The sequence below is a fragment of the Rhipicephalus sanguineus genome, chromosome 1 (assembly GCF_013339695.2).
Source record: "Rhipicephalus sanguineus isolate Rsan-2018 chromosome 1, BIME_Rsan_1.4, whole genome shotgun sequence".
Lineage (NCBI taxonomy): Eukaryota > Metazoa > Arthropoda > Arachnida > Ixodida > Ixodidae > Rhipicephalus > Rhipicephalus sanguineus.
The window spans coordinates 279,938,666-279,963,527 of NC_051176.1; the positions used below are offsets into that span (position 1 = coordinate 279,938,666).

The 24,862-nt window shown below is 46.4% G+C and overlaps 1 protein-coding gene across 1 annotated transcript; it reads left to right on the forward strand.

The window, feature by feature from the left end:
- On the forward strand, nt 1-24,847 carry LOC119379088 (cell growth-regulating nucleolar protein). The gene is made up of 6 exons (XM_037648259.2): nt 1-438; nt 1,868-1,982; nt 5,329-5,436; nt 16,413-16,902; nt 22,468-22,568; nt 24,687-24,847. Exons 1-6 carry the CDS (start codon nt 314-316, stop codon nt 24,825-24,827), a joined length of 1,080 nt encoding a protein of 359 aa, XP_037504187.1. The 5' UTR covers nt 1-313; the 3' UTR covers nt 24,828-24,847.
- The last annotated feature ends 15 nt before the right edge of the window (nt 24,848-24,862 follow it).

Below are 24,862 nucleotides of genomic sequence, written 5' to 3' on the forward strand. Positions count from 1 at the left end.
CAGCAGCAGGTAGCACACGCTGCGGATGGTTCTCGTTGCGGGTCGCAAAATTGGCGTAATCCCGTATGTGCTGTGTCGGTAACGAAAACTAGCTTTTGATCCACTGTAGCAAACTATAAGCACAGTTATTCATCTTCGATTTGTAGCCGAGGAGCTCTGTGTGCGTTCTTTATCGAACCCTCCAGTACCGTCGAGTGGGCTTCGGAGCACGTGTATGTGCTGTGCTGCAGTTGTGATCATCGGCACATTTTGAACATACTGTTGCCTGTGTCAGCTTGTGCGAGGGCTTCGTGACAGTGTACATGCGTTAAACATGGTAGTGTTTACATGTAACACATGTGGTGATTCGCTGAAGAAAAACCAGGTAGAGAAGCACGTTTACACGAAATGTCGCAGCTGCAATGTGCTTACCTGCATCGATTGCAACAAAGACTTTTGGTAGGTGTCATACCAATATCACTCTCAGAATTGTAACATAGTGTTTGCGTTCGAGTAGACTGATAGAGTGAAGTGTCTGTTTGCTGTACTGTTGTGATGGTATGGCCATCGTTACATCACCAGCTTACTGAACATCAACCTTAGTAAGACGTCATAGTATGACAACGTTTTTGTCCACTGTGTGTTGTGCTCCTAATTGGGCACATATCACTTTCACCCCAGTCACAGGGGGCACTTTCAATCGCGATCAATCCCACTAGGGATCGAAAGTAACCGTGTGACAAGTATTTGTGTTCAGTGATCACTAGTGAGATAATCGCTTTGCCGATGTTTTCGGTTGCATCATGCAAAATGGGCCAACATAACTGATGGTCACTGTGTATAACCTTCAAGTAAGTGGTGTAGCTTAATTTCATGTTTAATACTGTTAAAGCTTAGACAAGTTCATGGCACTGCGAAATTTCCGAGGTTATTTGCCAGTCATACTTCCACCAGCATGAACTGGTAAATATTACCCTTGTAGGGACTAAACGCTGTGGCCGATAGTAGAGTAATCTGCTGTCACAGATTATTGGTGCCTGTCCAAAGCTGCTGCATATTGTGAGGAGAGAGCAATGCAAAGAGGCCCATGTACTTATACATCTGGCGAAGTGCCCCAGGAAAGTGAAGTGCTCCATTTCAGCATACTTCAGCCCAAGTCTAGCTTTAGGATTTGTGATTCTTTATTTAATAGTGCTGAACCACTGCAGGCAGTGATGGGTTCAAAATGAAGTGATGAGGTGTGTTGCAATTCCCTCTTGCTGTCCACATCCCCAGCTTTTCCCTTCTCAGGCACTGCCATGTTATTAATATGGGGTGGTGGTGATATTTGTAAGATGAAAATGATGCACCTTCTGATCTGTGTGTAAGGAAGTTGTCCGATTCAGTGGAGGTCAGAGGCATTACACTGCCTTTCCAGTATTCATATTTTGTGCTTGTGTTTATGCTGTGAGCCATCTTTGCAAGCACTCTTGCTGATCTTGGCACATTATGCATCTGTTGTGTAAAATGGTGTGTTCATTGTAGCTGAGCAACAGTAGAACATCCTCCTCACGTTTACAACATCTGCAAAACTAGTTTTCAGCAGTGCACAAGCAAGGAGAGCAGGTGCAGTGCGCTTTTGTGCGAGGAGCTTTTGTGGTGCTGTCACACTGTTGTGGCACTGTCAAGCTCCACACACCAGCGGTGTTTGGTGCAATTCAAGTGCTGTTACTCATCTTTACTTGTGTAGGTACTTCTCAATGGTCACGCTAATTTTTCATAACATCTCGCACCTTTTATTGCCAGCTGTTGCTTCCAGGCTTCCCTTCTGGTGTGCAAGCCCGTGTTCATGTTGTAATGTTTTAGACATAATTTGTGATGATGGGTTTTGTTTGCCTTGTGAAAACAGGGGAGATGCCTACAAGGAACACATCAAATGTGTTACTGAAGCAGAACGGTATGGAGGGAAAAACTTCAAACCACAGACATTTAAAGGAGAAGCCAAGCAGCAAGAATGGACTGAGGTAAGCTTTCATGCAAAGGTTATTCTAATGCACCTTGCACTGGGCAACATAAAGTCATTACTGTAAGCCTTATTTATGCACTCCACCTTAATGCCAGATGCACAGCAGTCCTTGGCAGTGATAACATGACGAGCATGTCATAACGTGCACTCCACAATGTTTGCTTGTGCATAAGTTGGGCCAGCGCCTCCTCTATTTTTCTGTGCCTGGGCGAAGGAGGGGAGCGCAATGGGAACCGACCGTCGGCTTTAGTGCGGCTTTTAGCCGCCGCTCGCCGCCACCGTAGTAGACTAGCCGACGCGTCGTCGCTCGCGGAAACGAATGCCGTGGCTGCATTCGAAGCTGCTATATGGTTCAGTTTTCGGTTGTATTCGCGTTGTTTAAAGTATAATAAAAGCTTGTAAACTGGAATCATGAAGCACTTGTCGTTCTGGGCAACCAGCCCATATCGAAGGCATGTGTCTTTCGCGGCTATTTGATCGAGACGCTCGCGCATCGTCTGCTAGCCCGATTCCAGAGAGCGCATGCCAGTGATGTGCGGAAAATCGTTTTGTCACCGTTACGTTCGCTTGACTGAGAGTCGGTTATTGACTGTCTGAAAGTCGATTTTCGAAAGCAGCATTTGCCAAGAGCTAATACTGAAAGCTTGGGCGTTTAATGTCCCCCATGAGTGCTACCCTCTACTGGTGTAGTGCACTATACGCAAGCCATAAGTTCATGCGCTAAATAGCATGAAATGTCACAGCTGCTTCCAGTGACAATGTACATAATGATTGTCGGTTGTTTCGCCGGTAGCGCATGTGGTGTCCATGGGCTCCGATTCTTCATGCAGCTTCGGGACCTAATGTCAGCGCTGCATGCACATGGCGGCGATCGCGAGGCAGCGTTGCTACTGGTACTACATGCATTGGTTGACTGTTCGGACACAACACGGTCACGTTTAGCGATACTTGCCATGCTTGATTCAGTTGTTACCTTGGGCTGCAAACGTGAAGGGTAGTCTGCAAAGAGTGACGCTACTGCATCCTTCGTAAGCCGCCGCTTCTTATATTCTATGAAATCTTCGCGTCGTAAACGACGGCTGCATATTCTAGTTGAAATATTTGCGCAGGCACACGGGGACACAGAAGAGACGCACACACGAACGCAATGTGTGCGCCCGTGTGTGTCTCTTCTGTGTCCCCATGTGCCTGCGCAAATATGTTCCAACTAGGTCGAATCGCAGTTTTGCTTCAGCATATTCTAGTGTAGTTTGAAGATTTATTAGGAGACCAATTATCCCGCCTAATTACTGCAAGCCGCCTCTACCGAACACCAGCGACAGCTGGAATTTCATGGAACGACAGCCGAACAGTGTATTAAGGCGAAAGCCTTAGATGCCTCATCAAACGCGAAAATTGACCGTCGGTGGCGTCAGTACGAGTGATGCAAAAATAATTACGTGATGATGTCATAATATGACGTCACAGATCATAAAATTTTGTGACATCGTCGTGACGTCACATAACGTGACGTCGTCACATTACATCTTCGCTTGGTCAAAATGGGCCGATCACGGAGGCAGTGCGCGCCTCCGCTGATGTGCAGAAAGCTTGCACTGCCTCCGATCATTGAGGCTGCAAGAAAACCATGTTGGGCGCAGAAATATCTCGGCGGCAGGCAGGGAATGTTCAATACATTGACTAGAAGAAAAAGAAGAAGATGGCTTTCGCCTTGCAGTCGTCTTAGATGAATGCAGAAAGGACCCTGCGAGATTTTTTCTTTATCAATAAAGGGAAATAAAAAAAAGACAATTGTGATTTCTTTCAGTTCCATTTGCAGAGCGGAACACAACAGTATGACATACTAAGGCATTGGGGCGGTTGCAATAGCCCGAAATAGAAAATAAAACGCGAATACTATCAAACTCGAGTGCAAGTATCGAACCGGCAGCACGGCCTGACAGTCTGTCTGCGGAATACTTACAGCGGGGATGAAAAGACACGCGAACATGCGGCATCTGCATTCATTGCTATTTCGCATCTATTTTCAAGTGGTTACAGCCTGGATGATTGATGAGAACACGACGTCATCCATGACACAATAAAAGAGCATCTAGCATCTTTTTATTGCCACCACAGTTAGAGCGTGATGAAAACAGAGCGCCGCTATGTTCGCGTTTCTTTCCATCCCCCTATACCTGTGAAAGCCTGCAAGAAGCACAAATGCAATTAAACTCGGATGCATACACGAATTCGTGGGCTTCGTGATACGCGCGGCCGTTCAGCGCCAGCTTCCCGTAGTCTACTTGCACAGCGCCACCACGCGGCAGCGGCGAGCGGATGCGGAGCGCGCGCTCGACGGCGCGAGGAGAGCGTTCGCCCAGGCACTGAAAAATAGAGGAGGCACTGGTTGGGCTCATCCAAATGAAAGTGGATGGCAGCAGCAGTGTTCATAGCAGAAAACCCCTGTCCTGTCGCTAAACTGCATCTGATCTGCAAGTGCTGGCAATCAGCCTTTTTCATTTTCCTGTGGTGCCCTCTGCTGTTTTGGTAGGGGCTGGGACAACCAGTATTGCCAGAAGCAAAGCCTCCAAGATGATGACACATTTCGCGACTTTTCCGCCAGGGGAGAGCGCATGCACAGGGGCGCCAGGAAAAAAAGGCAGACTGTATTTTCATTCTATAAGTTTGACCTATCATGTACGGCGGAAAACTGCCGGAGTATTCCTAGAATTTCATTTTCTTTGTTCGGGTAGGTAGTACAGAATAAGAACAATTTACCAAGGCATTCTTTCTTTAATTTCTTACTACCACGGTTATCAAAAATAACAATTTTCTGTGTAATGTAGTGGAAGCATTAAAAAAAATTACAGACGAATATGATACTCCCCAATGCAAAATTTGACTACATTTGTACGTGTTTCTTTTTTTCCATTTTACGGGTCCCTTGGCGGCAGTGGCCTCAACGGCGTGAATGGCAAGATCTTCTCAGCCATGGCGCTTAGCTTCTGTTTCAGTGGCACAAACTGCAGGGACCTCCTGACAGCAATGGCAGCTTTTGCTTCTGCGGCGCAGATTGCAAATGCTATGGTTACATCTCATAGTCTCGTGTGGCGCTCCGCTTTCCTTTACACCCTTTTGTCATGTGCTCCACGTTTGCTTTCATCTTTCACTGTGCTTGTTCACTTGATTGCGGCGAAGAACAATGCTCAACGCAGGAACAGGTGCTCAAGAGCTGCAGTCTAGAATGTTATAAAGCATGTTGACCATGTTGGAGCTTTTTTGTTTGCATATGTGGTACAGGCGGACTGAAAATTACTTTCTTTCCATAAAGTAAATTCTGTGTTTTTTTTTACTCATTCCAGCTCCTGTCAAAGATTATTGAAACACACGAGATGAGTCCACCTGTGAAAGATGTCTTCAAAAGGATGCAAAACTTCAACAATGTACCAAGAAAAGAAAAGCCATTCAAGGTAACTGGGCCTTTGTTATTATGCTTAACCAAACACTGATGTGTGTTTTCACGTGTTCTGTTGAAGGGACACTGAAGAGAAAATATATTTCCCTTGTATTAGTCAATTGCCCTTTTGCAATTCCAAAGGCACTATTCTTGCTGCAAAATGTTTGGTAAGCGAGTAGCGGCGACACACATTAAAGTTCCCCCACCACCTTGCCATGACATGATCAATTTTGACAGCGTCTGCTGGGGCTTGTGTAATGCTTTATCAGTAAAAATGCATTAACATTGAGTTCTATGGGAGCCAGTGACTTAACCCCTCACAGGTTTGGGTATCGCAAACGAACAAGCGCAGCACGTAGACTTCTTGTTGTCGGTCATATCTGCAAATTATGGAACACTCGCATGGCATGAAAGGGATTGAAATTGAAAACAGATGGCTCCATTCTCTTTTTATCACAGGAGTTGTTCTTTGGAAGAGAGAGTGAAAAGTAAAGGACATCTGCCTATGTCGACCATGTGTTGTTCTTTAATGTATGCCTAAAGTACTTAGGCTCAGGTATATGTTAAAGAACATAAAATTTCTCCAGAGTCCCCCACCATGTAATTATAAACATAATGTGGTTTTGACACATAAAACCACATATTGTGTATAGTTGAAACCAGCTAACTTTATTTGCACAGAATGAACTTTTATTTGCTTTTATATCTGTCCCTGCTCATAACCAGTGTTTTGTTGCTATGTGCAGCATGTCATCCTTTCTATGTTTGATGTTCTGCATTTATCAAACGACTCCTTAACGCTGGCCAACTGGATGGCGGTCCACACTTAAAAGAGGTACTGACACAAAATTTCGTGGCTGAGATGGCCTGTGCGATCAAGTCCCGTGATAAGTGTATATCGTCTACAAAATCTCAACAGCAAATACAGCTTGGAAGGCAATTTTTATGAATTTTGAAGTTCGCTTGCACGATCCAGTGCTATACATAGCTTGCATGTGATGTCACGACCTTCCCTCCATCGAAGCGGTGGTCATATTGGGGGATCAGCTGTTACCTCAGTTTGCTTCGTTCTGTGAAACGCCGTTAACACATTCATTGACTTCAAGCGTTTTTGTTCATGGCCATAGGTGTGGGCACGAGGGGGGCATGACGTGGGTGCAAGCCATGTATACGCCACACCTGTTGACATTGACATCATCTAAAGTAACCTTAAGGTGATCCCCAACTTCAGTGACGTCATCACTGCGGCAGAGCTCCGAGCTGGTGCAGCTAAACGATGACGTCAGAGTCGCCATTGTGCTTTTGCCGCGCTTGAGCCAGCAGGCTACTATTCGATGGCTGCTCGCGAGTCCGAGCCTGCAGCGAATGTGTGGAAGCCTCAAGAAAGTTGTTCCCACCAGATGATGATGACAGCAATGACATCGGCAGCACATGCAGCAGGCGAAAGAACATGAGCAGATGATGCAGGCAGTGCGGAAATGTGTCACAGTTCTGTGTGCTGTTTAACACGCTAGATGGCGTCAGTTGCACCCGGTGGCATGTAGTTCTCGAAGCTCTCCCAAACCGAAACTGAGACTGGTTGCTAATAAACAGACTAATTAATTATGTGTCGCGCTACAGCAAGCATTGTGCCATGTTATGACTAATAGGCCTCCTGCAACATATTGCAGCAAAAAAAAAATGCTACACCAACATTTTTGTGTCAGTACCCCTTTAAATGGTACACATGGCTACTTCTCCTGATACATGTGCACTTGTCCATTTTGAAAAGTGGTGCACACTGCAAAGCAGCTGCAGTGATGCATCATGGGAACCTTGAGGGACAGTGCTTCTTTGTCTGCTTCTGGTGTTGCCTGGGGTCTAGCTGCAAGACCATTTTTTTACCTGTTGCCAGTACTGACGGCAAATGGGATCTCAGATGAGTGCTGTTAGAAAATGAAAGTTTCACTCTTTTCAGAAATAAATGGTGTTAGCCCCCACTGATGGCGAGTTGTTTTTTCATCCACAATAATTAATTTCCCTTTAAGCCATGATTGCTGCACTTACTGTATTTCCTCGAATATGACACGCACTGAGTTCTGGCGGGTTCAAGATTGAAATGCATCTGGCGACCTGCCATGGTGGTGTAGTGGTTATGGTGCTCGACTGCTGTGCCAAGGACACGTCATTGAATACGGCTACGGCGCGCGTATTTTGATGGAGGCGAAATGCTAGGGGCCCGTGTACTTAAGATTTAGATGCACGTTAAAGGGCCAGTAAACAACCTCTCGGTCCAAAATTTCTAATTATTTCTAATTGAGAAATAGCTGCGCACTTGTACAATGTGAACATGCTGCCGCAAGAACTTTGCGAAGCAGTGCCGTGTTAAGGAAGTTACAGGGTATAGAAAGACTCGCGTTGGCTGGTTTCTGTTTCTCGCTCGTCCTTCCCACCCTTCTCTCGCAGCAGAGAGGGGTAGGCGTAGCCCTTTGATGGACTACGCCAACTTCGTCGACATAACACGACGTCAGCGATTACGTCATCGGCGTGCTGCCGATTATCGAGCAAGGCTTCCCCCACGTGCATGCGCGTCATAGCAGCGCTAGGAGGAAGCGGGGTGTATGAGGCACTGGTGAGGTATGCACCCTTCCCCTAGTGGTAATGTAGCGGGACACTTCTTCATCTAGGAGGCTTTCGTTTTGGCAATACCACTTGTCCCAGTAGTCTTGGGCTGTACGGAATAGCAGAGGGCAGCACAGGAAAATAAAAATGCAGACTGCATGGCGAAAACTGCATCACCGCAGGGCCAAGGTGCCGTTTCATAGTGCAAAGAACCAATCAACGAGCTCAGAGGAGTGTAATGTTGCACATGGGCAAGATTTCGGCACTGCACGTACGAGGAGGATTGGACAGGTGTAGGAAAGAGGCACGGGAATTGTTTTTCGAAATGGATGGTCTGCGCGGCGTGCAGTGCTGTATTATTCGCAAAATGTGATCACAGTGGTATGCTGCACGAATTAGTGAGCTTATTTGGGGGGAGTAAAAAAGAAATGTCGGAGCCTGTTTACAGGCCCTTTAAAGAACACCAGGTGGTCAAAATTTCCGGAGCCCTCCACTACGGCATCCCTCATGATCATATCGTGATTTTGGGATGTAAACCCCAACCATTATTATTATTACGAAATGCGTGTGAACATATTGTTACCAGATTTTAACCCTTTCACTGCCGCATTTTTTTTTTGGGCACTGCTGCACACCTCATGCCGGGTTTTTCTTCTGCACGTTATATGGAAATTTTCTATTAGCAATGCAGTAGGGTGCTATTAAGGACATGAACATCTTTATGAACGATTATGTAATAAAAATAAAAGTAGCACGTACTTAAAGCAGTGCATTATTAATGAAATAACAAAATTTTAATAAATAACAATAATAAACAATTATCCAATAACTCAGAGTTGCTGAGACATTAATTATCCATTTTATTCGGAGTCAGAATTAGTGAAGAGCTCCTGAATTTATTCTTCTGTCAAATAGTGTGCACGCGTGGCACGTTCACTCGCCATGAGTGCGCTGCTGAGACGATGGCAAAGAGAGGCGAGCCGACGCTGATGTGCAAGCACTCGCTCCCTTTGTTGTCAAAAATTTCACTACAAGTTATATTTGTTTATATGTTCTCTCCATAGACGGCAGGACACAGCCGCATTATTATTATTTTTTTTTTTACAAGAGTTGTCTCACAAGCGACGGAGTCATATAAAGAGGCAAAACGAGTATACTCTGGATTGGCAGTGAAAGCGTTGAAAAAGCCGACGTGTCACTATTTTGATAAATTGAAAAAAGAAGGAACAAGCACAATTCGCCTTCTTAAAATGGGAAGCTTATTCTTCTGGCAGTTCCCTCTGCGATGCTGTTTTGCTTGCTTTAAGATCGCTTCTAGATGCACCTCAATCATGCACCATAAGAAGGGCCATTGTCTTGACAAGCTTGGTCTACACTGAAAAAAGGTGTGCTAGGTGGTGTTCGAGGTCTGGATATTTTTCTGTTTTTGTCCCATAGAAAACTTTTCCTGGTCGACAAGCAGCTGAAAATCTCCTCCTTTTGTTTGTGCTATTCCCACTTGTGCGTCAGTGCGTCTATTGCTCATTTCCTTCCCTCCTCTCTTTCTCTTTTCCTTTCCTCATATCACAGCGTAGTGTAGCCAACCGGACATTTTTCTGGTTAGCCTTCCTGCCTTCTGCCTTTTTGTTTCCTTTTACAGTCACACGCCTTAGGCACACACACAAAAAAAGGACGCGATGCAGGTACAGTAGACTCTCAGTAAACGGAAATCTCTTAAACGGAGCTTCTGCATAAATGGAACAACTGCCCCTAATATTATTGGTTTCATATTTGCATTCTGCACCACTGTTCATTTCTCAGTAAACGGAACTCCTGTTAAATGGAACACATTTTCCTGGTCCCTTCAGGTTCCGTTTTAACGAGAGTCTACTGTATCTTCAGCATGCAAAATAACTTTGGTTTGATGTGAGCTTTCTTAATGAAAGCAGTGCATCACCGTGCATCACCATTTGCACTTCATGGGGAGCAGTTACGACACACGCAGGTACCAGTCACGTACGAAATAAACTGACCCTCACCGGCATGAACTTGCCACAAAATGTGCTCCGTCACCATTTTGTGATGGCAATGGTATTGCCACGCCCACTTCTTGTCTTGTTTTGATGTATTCGGGTTTGACCGGCATCAACGCTCGACGCCGTCCGCGAAGTGGTGTTCTAGAAGCGTCGCGATTGTAGTAGATCGGTTTGTTAAGATTGCGCCCCGCACGCGAATGTTCCAGCTTTGTCTAGAGATAACGCCGCCACGAGCGATATTGCTGGAAAGTTCGATAGCGCCTGTATAAAAGCCGACGCGCGTGACCGCTTGTCAGTTGATCGACGGACGACGCCCTGTTCGCCGCTATCATTGTACAGCGTGTATTGCTGTAGTTCTAGTTCTCATTTTCCCGGCCACAAGTTCGGCCCAAATAAACAGTTTCATTCTGCAAACGCCGACTGCTGTCTTCGTCGACGTCACGACCACGCGACATCTGGTGGAGGTGCTGCTTCATGATCCGGACGCCACCGCGGAGCGCTGACCCAAGCCCAAGCCGCGAAGAAGACGACTCTAAGGTCAGCCCGGATCCTCGAACCAGCCGCCGGCAGAAGGGACTACAACCAGAGTACGGGCTCCTTCCCGAAAACGCCAGGCAGCCGAAGACCGTCACATCTACCGCCGAGACGATGACAGACCAACTGCCACCTACAACGGTAGTAATGCAACAGCCAAGGGAGCCACCAACTTTCCGTGGATCGTCTTTTGAAGACCCGGAGAGCTGGCTGGAGACGTACGAGCGAGTCGCCGCCTTCAACCACTGGGACACTGAAGAGAAGCTGCGCCACGTCTACTTCTACTTAGAAGACGCCGCGAAGACGTGGTTCGAGAACCATGAATCGAGCCTTCAATCCTGGGACCTCTTTCGGACGACGTTCCTCAATACCTTCGCGAGCATCGTCCGCAAGGAAAAGGCCGCTGCTTTGCTGGAGATCCGGGTGCAGCTGCCAAACGAAAACGTCACCATCTTCACGGAAGAGATGACTCGACTTTTCCGTCAGGCCGACGCTGCGATGGCGGAAGACAAAAAAGTTCGCCTGCTCATGCGGGGTGTCAAACTAGAACTTTTCGCGGGACTTGTCCGCAACCCGCTCACGACGGTCGCCGAATTCCTCACCGAGGCTACGACTATTGAAAAGACATTGGACATGCGGACGAAACAGTACAACCGCTCTCCGCTGTCTGCAACCTATTCCGAAGTGCACTCACTAGCCACCGACGACTTGCGCGAAACCATCCGAGCGATCGTGCGGGAGGAGTTGCGCAAGCTGTTACCTTCGCCACAGCCTCAAGTGGATTCCATCGCAGACATTGTCCGCGAGGAAATCAAAGAGTCACTGGGTGTTCCTCAGCCGGCACCGCCGCAGCTTCAAGCAATGAGTTATGCTGCTGCAGCCCGACGCAACGCCCCCCCTCCTCGCCCGCGTCATGACGCCGCGCCGCCCCAGCAGTTCCGCCGCCAGGCACCACCGCCGCCACCACCGACGCCATACCGCCCGCCAACCGGCCAACGATACACGCCGAGGAAGACCGACGTTTGGCGCGCCCCCGACCATCGTCCACTCTGCTACCACTGCGGAGAAGCTGGCCACACCTACCGCCGCTGCCAGTATCGACGGATGGGACTGCGTGGGTTCGCCATCGACGCGCCGCGTCCACAGCAGGGTGAACGACCACGTGACATCGCCGACTATCTGGCAGGAGCGCATTGGACCCCCCGAGGACCTTCCCGATCGCCGTCGCCAGGCCGCTACGCCTCTCCCCAACGCCGCCAGTACACTGGCCCGTTCCGGGGCCGGTCGCCTAGCCCGTATCCGGAAAACTAAGGGCAGCAACCGATGGAGGTGCGGTTGCTGTACGACGAAACATCGAAGATCCTCCGCCGCCGACGACGAAGCTACGAAGCTTCTGACGAAGCTACGACGACGATCCCTGAGCCACCCTTCGACGTAAACCCAAGTCTTCCCGCTCGCCAACAGCAACAGCTTCGACGCCTTCTGCAGGAATACAGGGACTGTTTCTCGTCGTCATCGCGGGTCCGACAAACGCCCCTTGCTAAGCACCGCATCATAACAGAAGAAAATGCTCGACCACTCCGTCAGAGTCCCTACCGGGTTTCGACGCGGGAACGGGAGGCCGTTAAGAAACAAGTCGATGAAATGCTACACGACGACATCATCCAGCCGTCCAACAGCCCGTGGGCGTCTCCCGTGGTGTTAGTGAAGAAGAAGGATGGGACCCTACGTTTCTGCGTCGATTATCGTCGCCTGAACAAAATCACAAAGAAGGACGTGTACCCTCTCCCAAGGATAGACGACACCCTGGATCGACTCCACAACGCGAATTACTTTTCGTCGATGGACCTCAAGACCGGCTACTGGCAAATTGAAGTCGACGAGAGAGACCGAGAAAAGACCGCCTTTATAACACCGGACGGCCTGTTCGAGTTCAAGGTCATGCCTTTCGGTCTTTGCTCGGCACCTGCGACTTTCCAACGAGTCATGGATACCGTATTAGCTGGCTTGAAGTGGCAGACTTGCCTTGTTTACTTGGACGACGTCGTCGTGTATTCCTCGAACTTCGACGAACACCTCCAGCGACTTCAATCCGTACTTCAAGCAATCAAGAACTCCGGGCTCACCCTGAAGCCAGAAAAGTGCCGCTTCGCATACGAGGAGCTCTTGTTTTTGGGTCACGTGATCAGCAAGACTGGAGTGCTCCCAGACCCGCAGAAAACAGCTGCCATCGCCGCTTTCCCGCCACCCACCGACAAGAAGGCCGTGCGCCGATTTCTCGGCTTGTGCGCCTATTACAGACGCTTTGTCAAAGACTTTTCACGTATCGCCGAGCCACTAACGCAGCTCACGAAGACCAACGTCGAATTCAGGTGGCAAACAGCGCAAGTCGACGCATTTCATGAACTGAAACGACGCCTGCAGACACCTCCGATACTTGCGCATTTCGACGAATACGCCGATGCGGAGATTCACACCGATGCAAGCAGCATAGGACTCGGCGCCGTCCTTGTGCAGCGGACGGGCGGACTGGAAAGGGTTATCAGTTATGCTAGCCGGTCGCTGTCTAAAGCAGAGGTGAACTATTTCACAACAGAAAAGGAGTGCCTCGCCATCATCTGGGCTACGTCAAAGTTTCGCCCCTACCTCTACGGCAGGCCCTTCAAAGTTGTGAGCGACCATCACGCCTTGTGTTGGCTAGCTAACTTGAAGGACCCTTCAGGTCGCCTCGCACGGTGGAGCCTAAGACTTCAAGAATTTGACGTTACTGTCGTGTACAAGTCCGGAAGGAAACACTCCGACGCCGACTGCTTGTCTCGTGCCCCCGTCGAACCACCAACGCCCAACGACCAGGATGATGACAGCTTCTTGGGAGCCATAAGTACCGAAGACTTCGCCGAACGACAGCGAGCCGACCCGGAACTGAAGGGTCTAGTGGAATACCTGGAGGGCAGGACCATCGTTGTCCCAAAAGTATTCAGGCGAGGATTGGCATCATTTTCCATGAAAAACAACGTCCTCGTAAAGAAGAACTTCACTCCGGCCCGAGCCAGCTACCTTATCGTTGTACCTTCGGGACTGCGACCAGAAATTTTGCATGCCCTGCACGACGACCCAACGGCTGGACACCTCGGACTTTCCCGAACGCTCGCACGAGTACAAGAAAAGTACTACTGGCCGCGCCTTGCCGCCGACGTCACTCGCTACGTAAGGATGTGCCGAGACTGTCAGCGACGGAAGACACCGCCCACAAGACCAGCAGGCTTCCTTCAGCCGATCGAGCCTCCTCGGCGACCATTCCAGCAGATCGGGATGGACCTCCTGGGGTCGTTCCCAACGTCGACTTGCGGAAATAAATGGATCGTCGTGGCTACCGACTACCTCACCCGCTACGCCGAAACAAAAGCCCTGCCCAAAGGCAGTGCCGCTGAGGTAGCCAAGTTCTTTGTTGAGAACATCATCCTTCGACACGGCGCCCCAGAGGTTCTCATCACCGACAGAGGTACGGCGTTCACGGCTGACCTGACTCAGGCGATCTTGGAATACAGCCACACAAGCCACCGCCGCACCACCGCGTACCACCCACAGACCAACGGCCTCACCGAGCGTCTAAATAAGACCATCGCCGACATGCTGGCCATGTACGTCGACGTCGAACACAAGACGTGGGACGCCATCCTTCCGTACGTGACCTTCGCGTACAACACGGCCGTACAGGAAACGACGCAGATGACGCCATACAAGTTGGTCTACGGACGGAGCCCGGCAACGACGCTCGACGCCATGCTACCAAACGTGACCGACGAGGAAAACATCGACGTGACCACCTACCTACAGCGCGCCGAAGAAGCACGACAGCTCGCCCGCTTACGGATCAAGAACCAGCAGACGACTGACAGCCGCCGCTACAACCTTCGCCGACGCCACATGGAATACCAACCCGGTGACCGTGTATGGGTATGGACGCCAATACGCCGACGAGGACTTAGTGAGAAGCTTCTTCGACGATACTTCGGACCGTACAGGGTACTTCGACGCCTCGGCGCACTCGACTATGAGGTTGTCCCTGACGGCATTACGAACTCTCAGCGGCGCCGTGCGCGACCTGAAGTCGTCCATGTCGTGCGCCTTAAGCCGTTTTTTGCGCGTTAGCGAGCCTGGGGACTCTATTTTTTTTTCCTTTGTTATTGTAATTTATTTGTGTATGCACTTGTTTTTTTTTTCTTTTTTTTCTCTTCTATGTTCTTTCACAAGCATCGGGACGATGCTTTTCAGAGGGGGGCAATGCCACGCCCACTTCTTGTCTTGTTTTGATGTATTCGGGTTTGACCGGCATCAACGCTCGACGCCGTCCGCGAAGTGGTGTTCTAGAAGCGTCGCGATTGTAGTAGATCGGTTTGTTAAGATTGCGCCCCGCACGCGAATGTTCCAGCTTTGTCTAGAGATAACGCCGCCACCAGCGATATTGCTGGAAAGTTCGATAGCGCCTGTATAAAAGCCGACGCGCGTGACCGCTTGTCAGTTGATCGACGGACGACGCCCTGTTCGCCGCTATCATTGTACAGCGTGTATTGCTGTAGTTCTAGTTCTCATTTTCCCGGCCACAAGTTCGGCCCAAATAAACAGTTTCATTCTGCAAACGCCGACTGCTGTCTTCGTCGACGTCACGACCACGCGACAGTATTGCATTTGACCGCTCTGATGGGAGGCTCTTGCCTACGGTGTGAATGTGGTTTTGGTTTTTGTTGATTCTAATGCGGAGGCAGTTTTTGGACTCGTTTTATCGGACTATTGTGAACTGTAAATAATGCCCCGATATCTTTCCTTGGTTTCATTATCTATTGGCCATAAGGTTGGTCTAACAAGAAATGGGCCTCTTGTTGCATTGCCCTTCTTTTGTTCATTGCTTGTAATTGCACAAAAAGCCACGTGTCATCATTGTGTAGTAATGAACTCATTCTTTCTCCATCTGTGCTCATCATCTTATGATGCCAGTGGCAATTACTGGCTCCATGATATTGTTGTGAACACAGTTTTGGTATTAGTTTTGTATCAAATGGCATAGCCAAAAAATCTTAGATGAAATTTCTCAGAGAACAAGGAGCTTATTAGAGTCTGTTAAACAGTAATAATTTATTGTGAACTGTATTTTTCATGTTAAACATCTTCTGTGGAAGATTGAAAGAGGACATTTTCAGTAGATGACGCGTGTGTGTTGTATTCACTGTGCCCTTCGCGCTGCTAAAACAGACACTGCTGCTTTTGGAGCTCCACACTAATAGTTTATTGTGAGCCGCATTTTTCATGTTAAACATCTTCTCTGGGAGATCGAAAGTAGACATTTTCAGCAGATGACGCGTGTGTGTTGTATTCACTGTGCCCTGCGTGCTGCTAAAACACTGTTGCTTTTGGAGCTCCACACTAATACATTATTAGTGTGGAGCTGTCGCCTCCACACTAATAGTTTATTGTGAGCTGCATTTTTCATGTTAAACATCTTCTCCGGGAGATCGAAAGTAGACATTTTCAGCAGATGACGTGTGTGTGTTGTATTCACTATACCCTGCGTGCTGCTAAAACAGACACTGCTGCTTTTGGAATCGCCATTGGAGTCACTATTGGAGTTGTGCACATGTAAGCTGATCAGTAAGTTCGAATTATCAGTGGTGGGAGTGAGGGGTGGCTCATGCCTGGTGTGCCACCCTCTCTCTATGTCCATGAGTGACTGTGTATTGTATAAGGAAGCTGTTCATATTTGTTATATATTTGGTTTACTTTATAGCTTAGCTGCTGATTGAATGATCCAACAAATAGCACTTATTTTATCACTCTTTTTCAGAACTTCCTCCAGTCCAGCATGGGAGTGCGAAACCCAGCTCTAGCTCAAGATGTCTGGCAGACGGTCCAGAAAGCCCAGCAGACTCTGCAGAAAACACAGCCAGGAAACAAACAGTCTGAAAAGCCACATGTCACTGCCGAGAATGGCTCGAAGGACAAAAAACCACAGAATTCAGGTGACAAAGCAAGTGACCAGCAGCAAGAAAATGAAGAAACACAGGACACTTCAAGTGAGGAAAACATGCCAGGCAAGAAGAGACCGCAGAATGGCACTGCTGACGGAAAAGTTGAAAAAACCAAGAAGTCAAAGAAAGAGCTGCTGGAGAACACTGTGAACGATGAAGTTAGTGAAGAGAATTCGAAAAAAAGAAAGCGAAAGAAGCGGCAACAAGAAGATGGGTTCTGCGAAGGCAACACGCAGGACGAGGAGCCAACAAAGAAATCCAAGCAGCAGGACCAAGAGGCTAATAATGAAGCTGAAGAAGGTGATGGTGAGTAGTGTTGTACTTCGTTCAACAAAAAACGTGATTAGAGACATAAAGGGCAAACTGTAGGGTCCTTTAGCAGGCCCTAGACTTGAGTGGAGTTCTCTGTCCGGGACCCCACAAGTCGTGGCCGCCTGGCACACTGTCCTTACCAGATTAAACAGGTCCCGCGGTTTTGACACTGGACAGAGTGTGAAAAGTTTCCATAATTGGGCATGAAGTACGTAAGACTATTCAGTTGTCTGCTGTGTGGTGAACACACTGCAGAGTTCTTGCAGTTCAACCAAAAGTCGGTGACTTGCAAAGCACTAGTCATGGTCATACCGACAAACGATTAACCAATGAAAAGTGTTCATCAAAATGATTAATCATCACTGATGTGCATAATTCATTTAAGAGATCTACTCTATTAAAACCTTTTGATTAATCGCTTTCCAGAGAGTGTCAGGATTGACATAAAATCGTACTAAAATGCTGAGCAAGAGCAGTGACTTTAAATCCGCCGATTGAATGGAAAGCTAGTGAGAATGATTCTCTTGCATCCATTGTTTTCTCGAGTTCTACATGATGCTCTAGAGCAGGCTAAATCTAGCGCTTCCCCTCTCTTTCCCTTACACTACACTTGTACTTTGTCATGCAATCAGCCTTGGTAAGTGAACTCTCTGTAAAGACATTTCCTGCGTTGTATCGGCCCAACCGGTATCAGCCCACAACATTTTTGGTTTGGGGTAGATATTAAGTAATGGGCGCTTGTTTGGCTGTGCTGCTGTAACTTTGCCTTGGAGCGCTAGTATTAAAACCTATGGCATCATCTGATGCAGAGATCACGTGTTGGGCCAACATTTTTTCACTTCGTTCGTACTCTCCATTGTTCTCTCCGCAGGTTACATCTTAATAATGCATCACTAGTAGCCAAGCCATAGATGCCTTTGCAATTCCAGGTGTGCACGCTACAACATCCATTCTCGGGCTGGGATCAGTGCGATTGATTGTCGCACTGATCCCAGCCCGAGAATGTATTTCACATAGTGACATAAGTGTGTGCGCAGAATACCGCATTGTGTTACCGGTGGTTACTACAGCCAAGTGCTTCTCTAAGCTGGTATCAGTGCAGTTGTACACACAATCAAACAGTTTCACGAAAAGCTAGCGACATTTACGTACCCGCTTGTGGTACTGTTTATGCATTCTATTATTATCCCACATAATTAGGGAGTTCTTGAATATGGGCCCCAAAGCACTTTGCATGTGCTGGCATTGGGTCATGCTGGAAGTAGGAGTTTTCGAGTGGGCTCTTACATTCACAGTTTGCATCTTGCACTTGCAGCGCCATCGTGGCTAGAAAGGCAAGCTCTGATGAATAATAATTAAAAGCTGACACAGGAATTTGCCTTCGGTGCACATATTCTTTTAAATTATTATTTTAAAGGGGTGGTGGTAATGAATTCACTGGTAATCGCCATCAATTTTGTGAGTCTGTACTACTTGCTGCTGTCAGCCAAGACGATCCAACTTTGTGTCACCAGCTGCATTAAGGGGAGATGCTACTCGAAAAATCGCGATTTTTTTCGAAAAAGTTGAATTTGTGTTTTGTTGTGTTTTGTATTCCCCCAAGCCTCCTCTTTAATATATTAAAGAATCAAAGCTAAGAATCAACTAGAAGTTGAGAAAAAGTGCAATAAAAGCCCTCGTGGTGGCTCGTGAAAGCGCGAATCTACCCAGATTTCATGCACGCGGCATATCGATCCGCGGCGTTGCCGGCTCTTGAATTTTCGCGAGCATGTAGGCCTAACCCACTTCTCCCAGAGCCAACTTCGACAACGCAGCTTTCTTGCTGAAAGTACAGAAAAAAAAATCTTTTCCCCACCGTAGTCTAGCATAGCATCCACCGTAGTCTAGCTTTCAAAAATGTTTTTCTCAGTTCTTCGTTTTGCTTCATTTTTTGGAGTCTGTGCACTAAAATTTGTGCCCTTTATGTAGTCGGATCGTAATAAAATTTGGCATGCTTATAGTTTAACATGTCCTCAATTCAAAGAAACAACTTTCACAGTTTTCCACAAGCATATTCAGCAAGATGATTTGATAAGTTTCTTCCTTGAGTATGGTAAAACTGAAACTCAGCATTGTAATTTTTTTCTAGGCTAACACACATATGATACCCTATGTTTTCTTGCTTTATTGAATTCCTCAATTCATTAAGAGCAATATGAGCTATTTTTTTAGTGTTTTTGGTGCTCACTATTGTTGCCTAAGCTTGCACAAAAATGCACTGTTTTCACAAATGCATTGTCTGCAAAAAATTAACCAAATGAGCTATAAAAAAAAATAAAAGCAGATTTGAAAAGCGGAGCTCAAACTCTATAAATGGCGAAAGTTTCATTGAGCTGTGACAAATACTTGAAGAAAAAATTTTCCGAGGTGCATCTCCCCTTAAGCCTGTGAGCTCTCATATAGACAACCTGTCTTAAAAACATGGGCTATTTTCCAGCCAATCTTCGTGGTATACGCGAGAAAGAAGAAATCAACAGCCTATATTCCCGGAGCCCTCCACTACGGCCTCCTTCATAATCGTATCGTAGTTTTGGGACATAAAAAAAACCCAACATATATTATTGTTATACAAGCGTTTATTTATTCATAACGTCATCAGTTACTTGAAAATCAAGTCAGTTTGGTCTTGACCAGGAGCCGTTGCTTTGATGGGTGCCACTATGTTTGTTTGGCACAAGGCTGTCACGGCAGGCTTTGGGGCTCCTGTGAAATTCGAGAAATGGTGTGCCCAACGTAACACCCCAAATGCTGTTTGGGCCTCACACATGCAGTGGCTTCAGCACTATTTTTTGGGGGCCCCTACTCAGAAAATCCCTTAAAGTGCAAAGTATTTGACTGGTATTGGTGAGCCCCATCCTGACGTCAATCCGCCTCTTTCATTTTCCTGTGCTGCCATCTGCCGTTTTGGTAGGGGCTTGATAGGGGCCGAGACAACCGGTATTGCCAGAAGCAAAGCCTCCGAGATGATGAGACGTTTTGCGACTTTTCCCGCTAGGGGAGAGCGCATGCGTGGTGGCGTCGCGAAAAACGTGGATTGCAGTTGACTCTCACTAAGCGGAAATTTCTTAAACAGAATTGCTGCTTCATTGGAACAACTGCCTCTAATATGATTGGTTGATTGGTTTTGCACTCGAATTATGCACCTCTGTTCGCCTCTCAGTAAATGGCACTCCTGTTACACAGAACATATTTTCCCGGCACCCTTCAGGTTCCATTTAATGAGAGTCTACTGTACTTCGTGTAACAGCGCAGGTAAGGTGAAGGTGAAATCATATGCTGAATAGGGCTGAGAATGAAGAGCATGGGTGGTTAATCAGTAGTTGGCTGCATAGCATTTCTAGGGCTCTTTATCATCATTTCAACTGAGGTCTATAAGCTTCCATGTATTCCTTTCAAAAGTTGCAAGCTAGAAAGCTGTATCTCCCCCCCAACCCCCTCTGTCTGGGCACACTCCTATGCATGGCAAGGCAGAAATTGATGCAAGGGGATTGCATCAATATCTGCAGCGTCCGAGCACCTATTCTCACATGCTGGTTGTGTGGCCACTCGAAGTCTGGGTTGATTAGCACGTTTATCTCGCTTTGGATATGATCATCGCTTGGTATGGACCATATGAACGAAAGGGCAAGGCGGAAAGTTGTTACCCAAAACAACAGCGTTTCAGCGCAGCCGTTCTGAAACAGGCATCTAAGCCAATCGCCACACCTTAGCTCTGTGGAAAAGAGCATGTGGTTCAGAAAACCAAAACCTCTCATTTTCTTTTCAGCCTTTATGTATTGTAATTTTTGCATATTTTAATTGAGCTTGCCTTTCATTTGTGCCATTTCTCTTCATTTTTAGTTCTGCGGTGTCTGAATAACTTTCACAAAAGTGCCATTTTGTGACAGTTATTGTTCAACAATTTACTATCGCTTCAAGCCTCCATCTTACCTGTTGTTGAGCCCATTGCTAGTCACTAGTGCCAAATATATTTAGTATTTACAAAATTAAGTATTATTCTTTATGAAATATGTATACAGTAAAACCTCGGTGATACGATCATGGCTCGTAAAAATTACGGGGTGATACGAATTTTTCAGTGGTCCCGGCCAAGGCCCATTATCCTGCAATGTATTGGAGTATGGTTGTTGCGAACCGATTTGCACCCTGCGACGTTTGATACGAACGTACGCTAGCGCACAGGTACGAACAGGTGCTGCCCGCGCTGTCGCGGAAGACCCGGCAGTCATGCGCGGGTGCGGGCATGTGCGCTGCGCAACCATGAACGGTGCGTCATTGCCTCCGAGACAGTGCGTGCGAATCTTGAAGGCCTTTAGGCGCCTTTGCGTTTTGGTTACAGATAACGTTGACGTCGCGCTTTTTTTGTTTTCCCGACGCGTTGACTCGTGCTCCTGTGCTCGAGGCAGCAGCATCTTTGTACTGTGTTAACACGTGCCTGCCACGTCGATGCAAGCCATGTCCCCGCAATCAGATGTTCTATGAAACAAGACTGAAACCTGGGCTGCGGGTCCGTCATGAAGTCCCATTAAAGGTGGACGAAGACCCCAAGAGACAAAGCGGAGGGTCTTGGCGAAAGAGCTTGGCCTCTATCTATCGTGTGCAAAGCGCTTCTTAAATCACTTTCGCCGCAGTACTCTGTTGTCATGCGGAAAAGCGTAGTAAGATTAGGAAGGGGCTACTAGCGGTCACGGGGCACAACACATCTGGTTCATTAATTACACAAGCACACATGCACCGTATATTTCTGAGTACAAGTATGATCGCTGACGTCTAAAAACTTTACTGGCATTCATTCAGAGCTGTTCATGACGTTGCTGCGGCCCTGAGAAACACTAAATCAAAGCGTATGCCAACTTCCTTTTGTTGCATACTGATTTTCCATGTTTTCTGGTGATACGAATTTCGGATGATACGAATATTTTTGGTAACCCCGCGAGATTCGTATCACCGAGGTTTTACTGTACATTTGTATTTTTCATTTTGGTTCCTCCTATTGAACCTAGTGTCTTATGAACATATAACCTCATTTCAGCCTCTTTGTGGTAGCGCCCATAAAAAATGATTACCTGACAAAAAGAAAGTTCAGGACAGTGGGTATTAATGGCTGAACTGGTTAATGATTAATCATCAATAGTTTAAAAATTTTAGTAGACCATCCCAATAAAGTACTGGAAAAACCAGCAAATGCAGTATGATGTGGAGGCTTAACTGCCCAGGTGGTGACCCTGTGAGAGAGCAGTGAAGAATTGCTGGATAGCCAAAACTCAATCTATGCCGCATCAGCATCGCACTTGTAAGTGAGCATCAGAAGCCAAGCATTTACGCTTTTTCATGTTTCACTTCTTGTTGCAAATTAGTATAGTGCTGTGTCATTCCCATTTTGTCCGTGTTATACATGAACTGTTTTGTATTGTTGTGTATGAACTAAGCTTTAAATTTTTGTTTATCGATGGACGTCGATTTGCCCGAATGTGAATTTTTGGGCCATTTAATAGTTACACACAGACTCTTTCCTTGCAGAATCGGGGGACAGGGTGAGGTTTAAGTGGAAGAAAGCTGTCAAGGCGGCATTGCTGGAGGCTGATGAGCACCAACTCTCTCAGAAGCAGCTGCGGAAAAAAGTGAGCCAGTTTGTTTACGAAACTATGTAGACGCCAGTTAGTGCAGAAACTGCATATAGCAGATAATGCACTGTGTCAGTGTACTCATTGAATTCAGAAAAAAGAAAATGGATCTGTGAGATTCACATTGGAACTAGACTTTCTCCATCAGATGTAAGGGTTCAACTTGCTGTTGTAATTTAGTGCCTTTTCCACATTGTGTGTTATGAAACATAGCATAGTGCTGCTTCTGATTTGATAAAATTTTTAAAAATCATTGTGCATATATTTAGCTGGAATCTGTATATCCAATTGTCAAGTGTGTAGTAGTAAAGTAGTAACATGAAAGAATGCTAAAGCATACGAAAAAGACATGTTTATATAACTGTTTCAGCAAGAAGAGTAGTGTATAAATCATTAAGGCTGGATTATACGTCATGTAGTAAACAAGTGGGAAAATGACACAAGACGTCGTCAAGTATCATGTATGATTAGTTGTTATATTCTTTGATTCATCGCAACTAAATTTTAAAAAGAAGTGGAAACCTAGATTCATTCCTTGATTCACGCTTAATTCACAATAGAATCTATCATCAATGCATGAAGTGGAAGCAGCTGCAGCATTACTCATAGTTGTAATTCATGGGTTGATTCAATTCATATCTTGATTTCTTAATTCATTACAAACATTGGACAAATACAGAAATGTTTTTTGTTTCATAGCTCTTTCATGGATAGGTGGCTAAATTCAGAATTGTACTTTAAACAGTAGTGACACATGGTATAGGTATGTGATAAGCATGTTTTGGCACGTCATAGCAAGGCTTGTTTAAATTGCACAGCTTTAACATGAAGAAACCAGACGTGTGCTCCCAACAATACTATGCCGCCTATGTGAGAGCCGCTCATACACAAGGAGCAGTGTCGCTTTAATCCTGAGCGACAGCAGTAGTACATATGATGGAAATGAGAGCATAGGGGTGCATTGGTAAAATGATGCACTGCTTCAGCATCAGGTTAGGCCAACAAATGGTCCAGTGATGATCATACCGCCAAGATGTGTTGCAAAGTAATGAATACCTGTGCAGAAATGGAATTCCAAATTAAATTTTTCTCTTACTCAGGCTAAATCTGTCGTGAAACTGGGGAAATTATTGTATATCTGGCTTCCTACACGCATGGCCCTGTTCACTGCTTTGACTGGATTGCAGTGAGCAGCTCATCATTGTGCATTGTAAAGAGGCAGGTTTCAATACTACTAATTGCAAATACCTCATTCACAGTTACAGTTGACTTGTTAGTCAGAGAGGCAGGTGAGAGTGGCATAATTATTGCATAGACTATGCTATCATAATGCATGTACCTAGAAGGTGCTTATGTTCTCCACCGTTACAACCATTGTCAGTGCATGCACCATTCTATTTTTGCATCTAATCAGTTCACTGTAAGTTACGTTTAAGAAGCGGCACACAGACCTATTGCTTACTGCCTACCTTTCTAAACTGTTTTTAGTGCTTCTTCTTGAACATAAAGTGCCATCTTGGCAACTAAATGTGAAATCAGAAGCTGGTTATGTGTGTGCTCTAGCCAGTGGCAAGTCAAGAATGCAGTGAGAAGTGCCCTGGAGGGTAACGTGTACCTGTGCACTGAATCAGCTTCATTATAATTTCTAGCTTTTCATAGCAAATAAAAAGCACATGCAGAAGTTTGGAGTGTTTTGTTCCTCATGCCTGAGTGAATTACCCCAAGAGTCTAAGACAGATATATTATGGAGCAGTGTCGCAGATCTGTTGGAACAAAGATAAAGCCAAAGTTATAACTTGTTTGCATGTACATAGTGGCACTTTGCCTGTACCAGAAACTGCACCTGCTTGGTTTGGTTCCCAGATTACCATAACCATCCCTTGATAGTTGATACTGAGTGAAAGATGTCTGTTGTTTATTCATCAGGTGTTCACATCCTGGGTTTCATTGCACTGTTTTAGATGATCGGTTCTTCATACAATCACTCAAATGAACAACAAATAAGGCACACGAGTCCAATCTTCACCTTTGTGCCTGTCTCATTTTCTTGCGTACAGAAAGCAAGTATGTTATAATTAGTATCCATAAATAATGACCATTCATTTATTTATTCAGGTGTTCAAGGAATGTCGCAGCAAAGGTGGGAATCTTTCAGATGAAGAAATGCAGGCGAAGTTTGATAAAGTACTCTCCAACACAAGGTACTTTGAACATGAAGGTGATGTGGTTCGCTTGGTGCATATAGCAGCTAAATAAATGTGTCTATGGTCTCCCAAGGTGTTGGCATAGCT

What these genes read in the sequence shown, in the direction of transcription:
- LOC119379088 (XM_037648259.2), top strand. Translation starts at nt 314, where the DNA reads ATGGTAGTGTTTACATGTAACACATGTGGTGATTCGCTGAAGAAAAAC. An exon ending in TGAAGCTGAAGAAGGTGATG is followed by an intron (nt 16,903 to 22,467) that starts GTGAGTAGTGTT and finishes CTTTCCTTGCAG; the next exon opens with AATCGGGGGACAGGGTGAGG. An exon ending in AGAAGCAGCTGCGGAAAAAA is followed by an intron (nt 22,569 to 24,686) that starts GTGAGCCAGTTT and finishes TTATTTATTCAG; the next exon opens with GTGTTCAAGGAATGTCGCAG.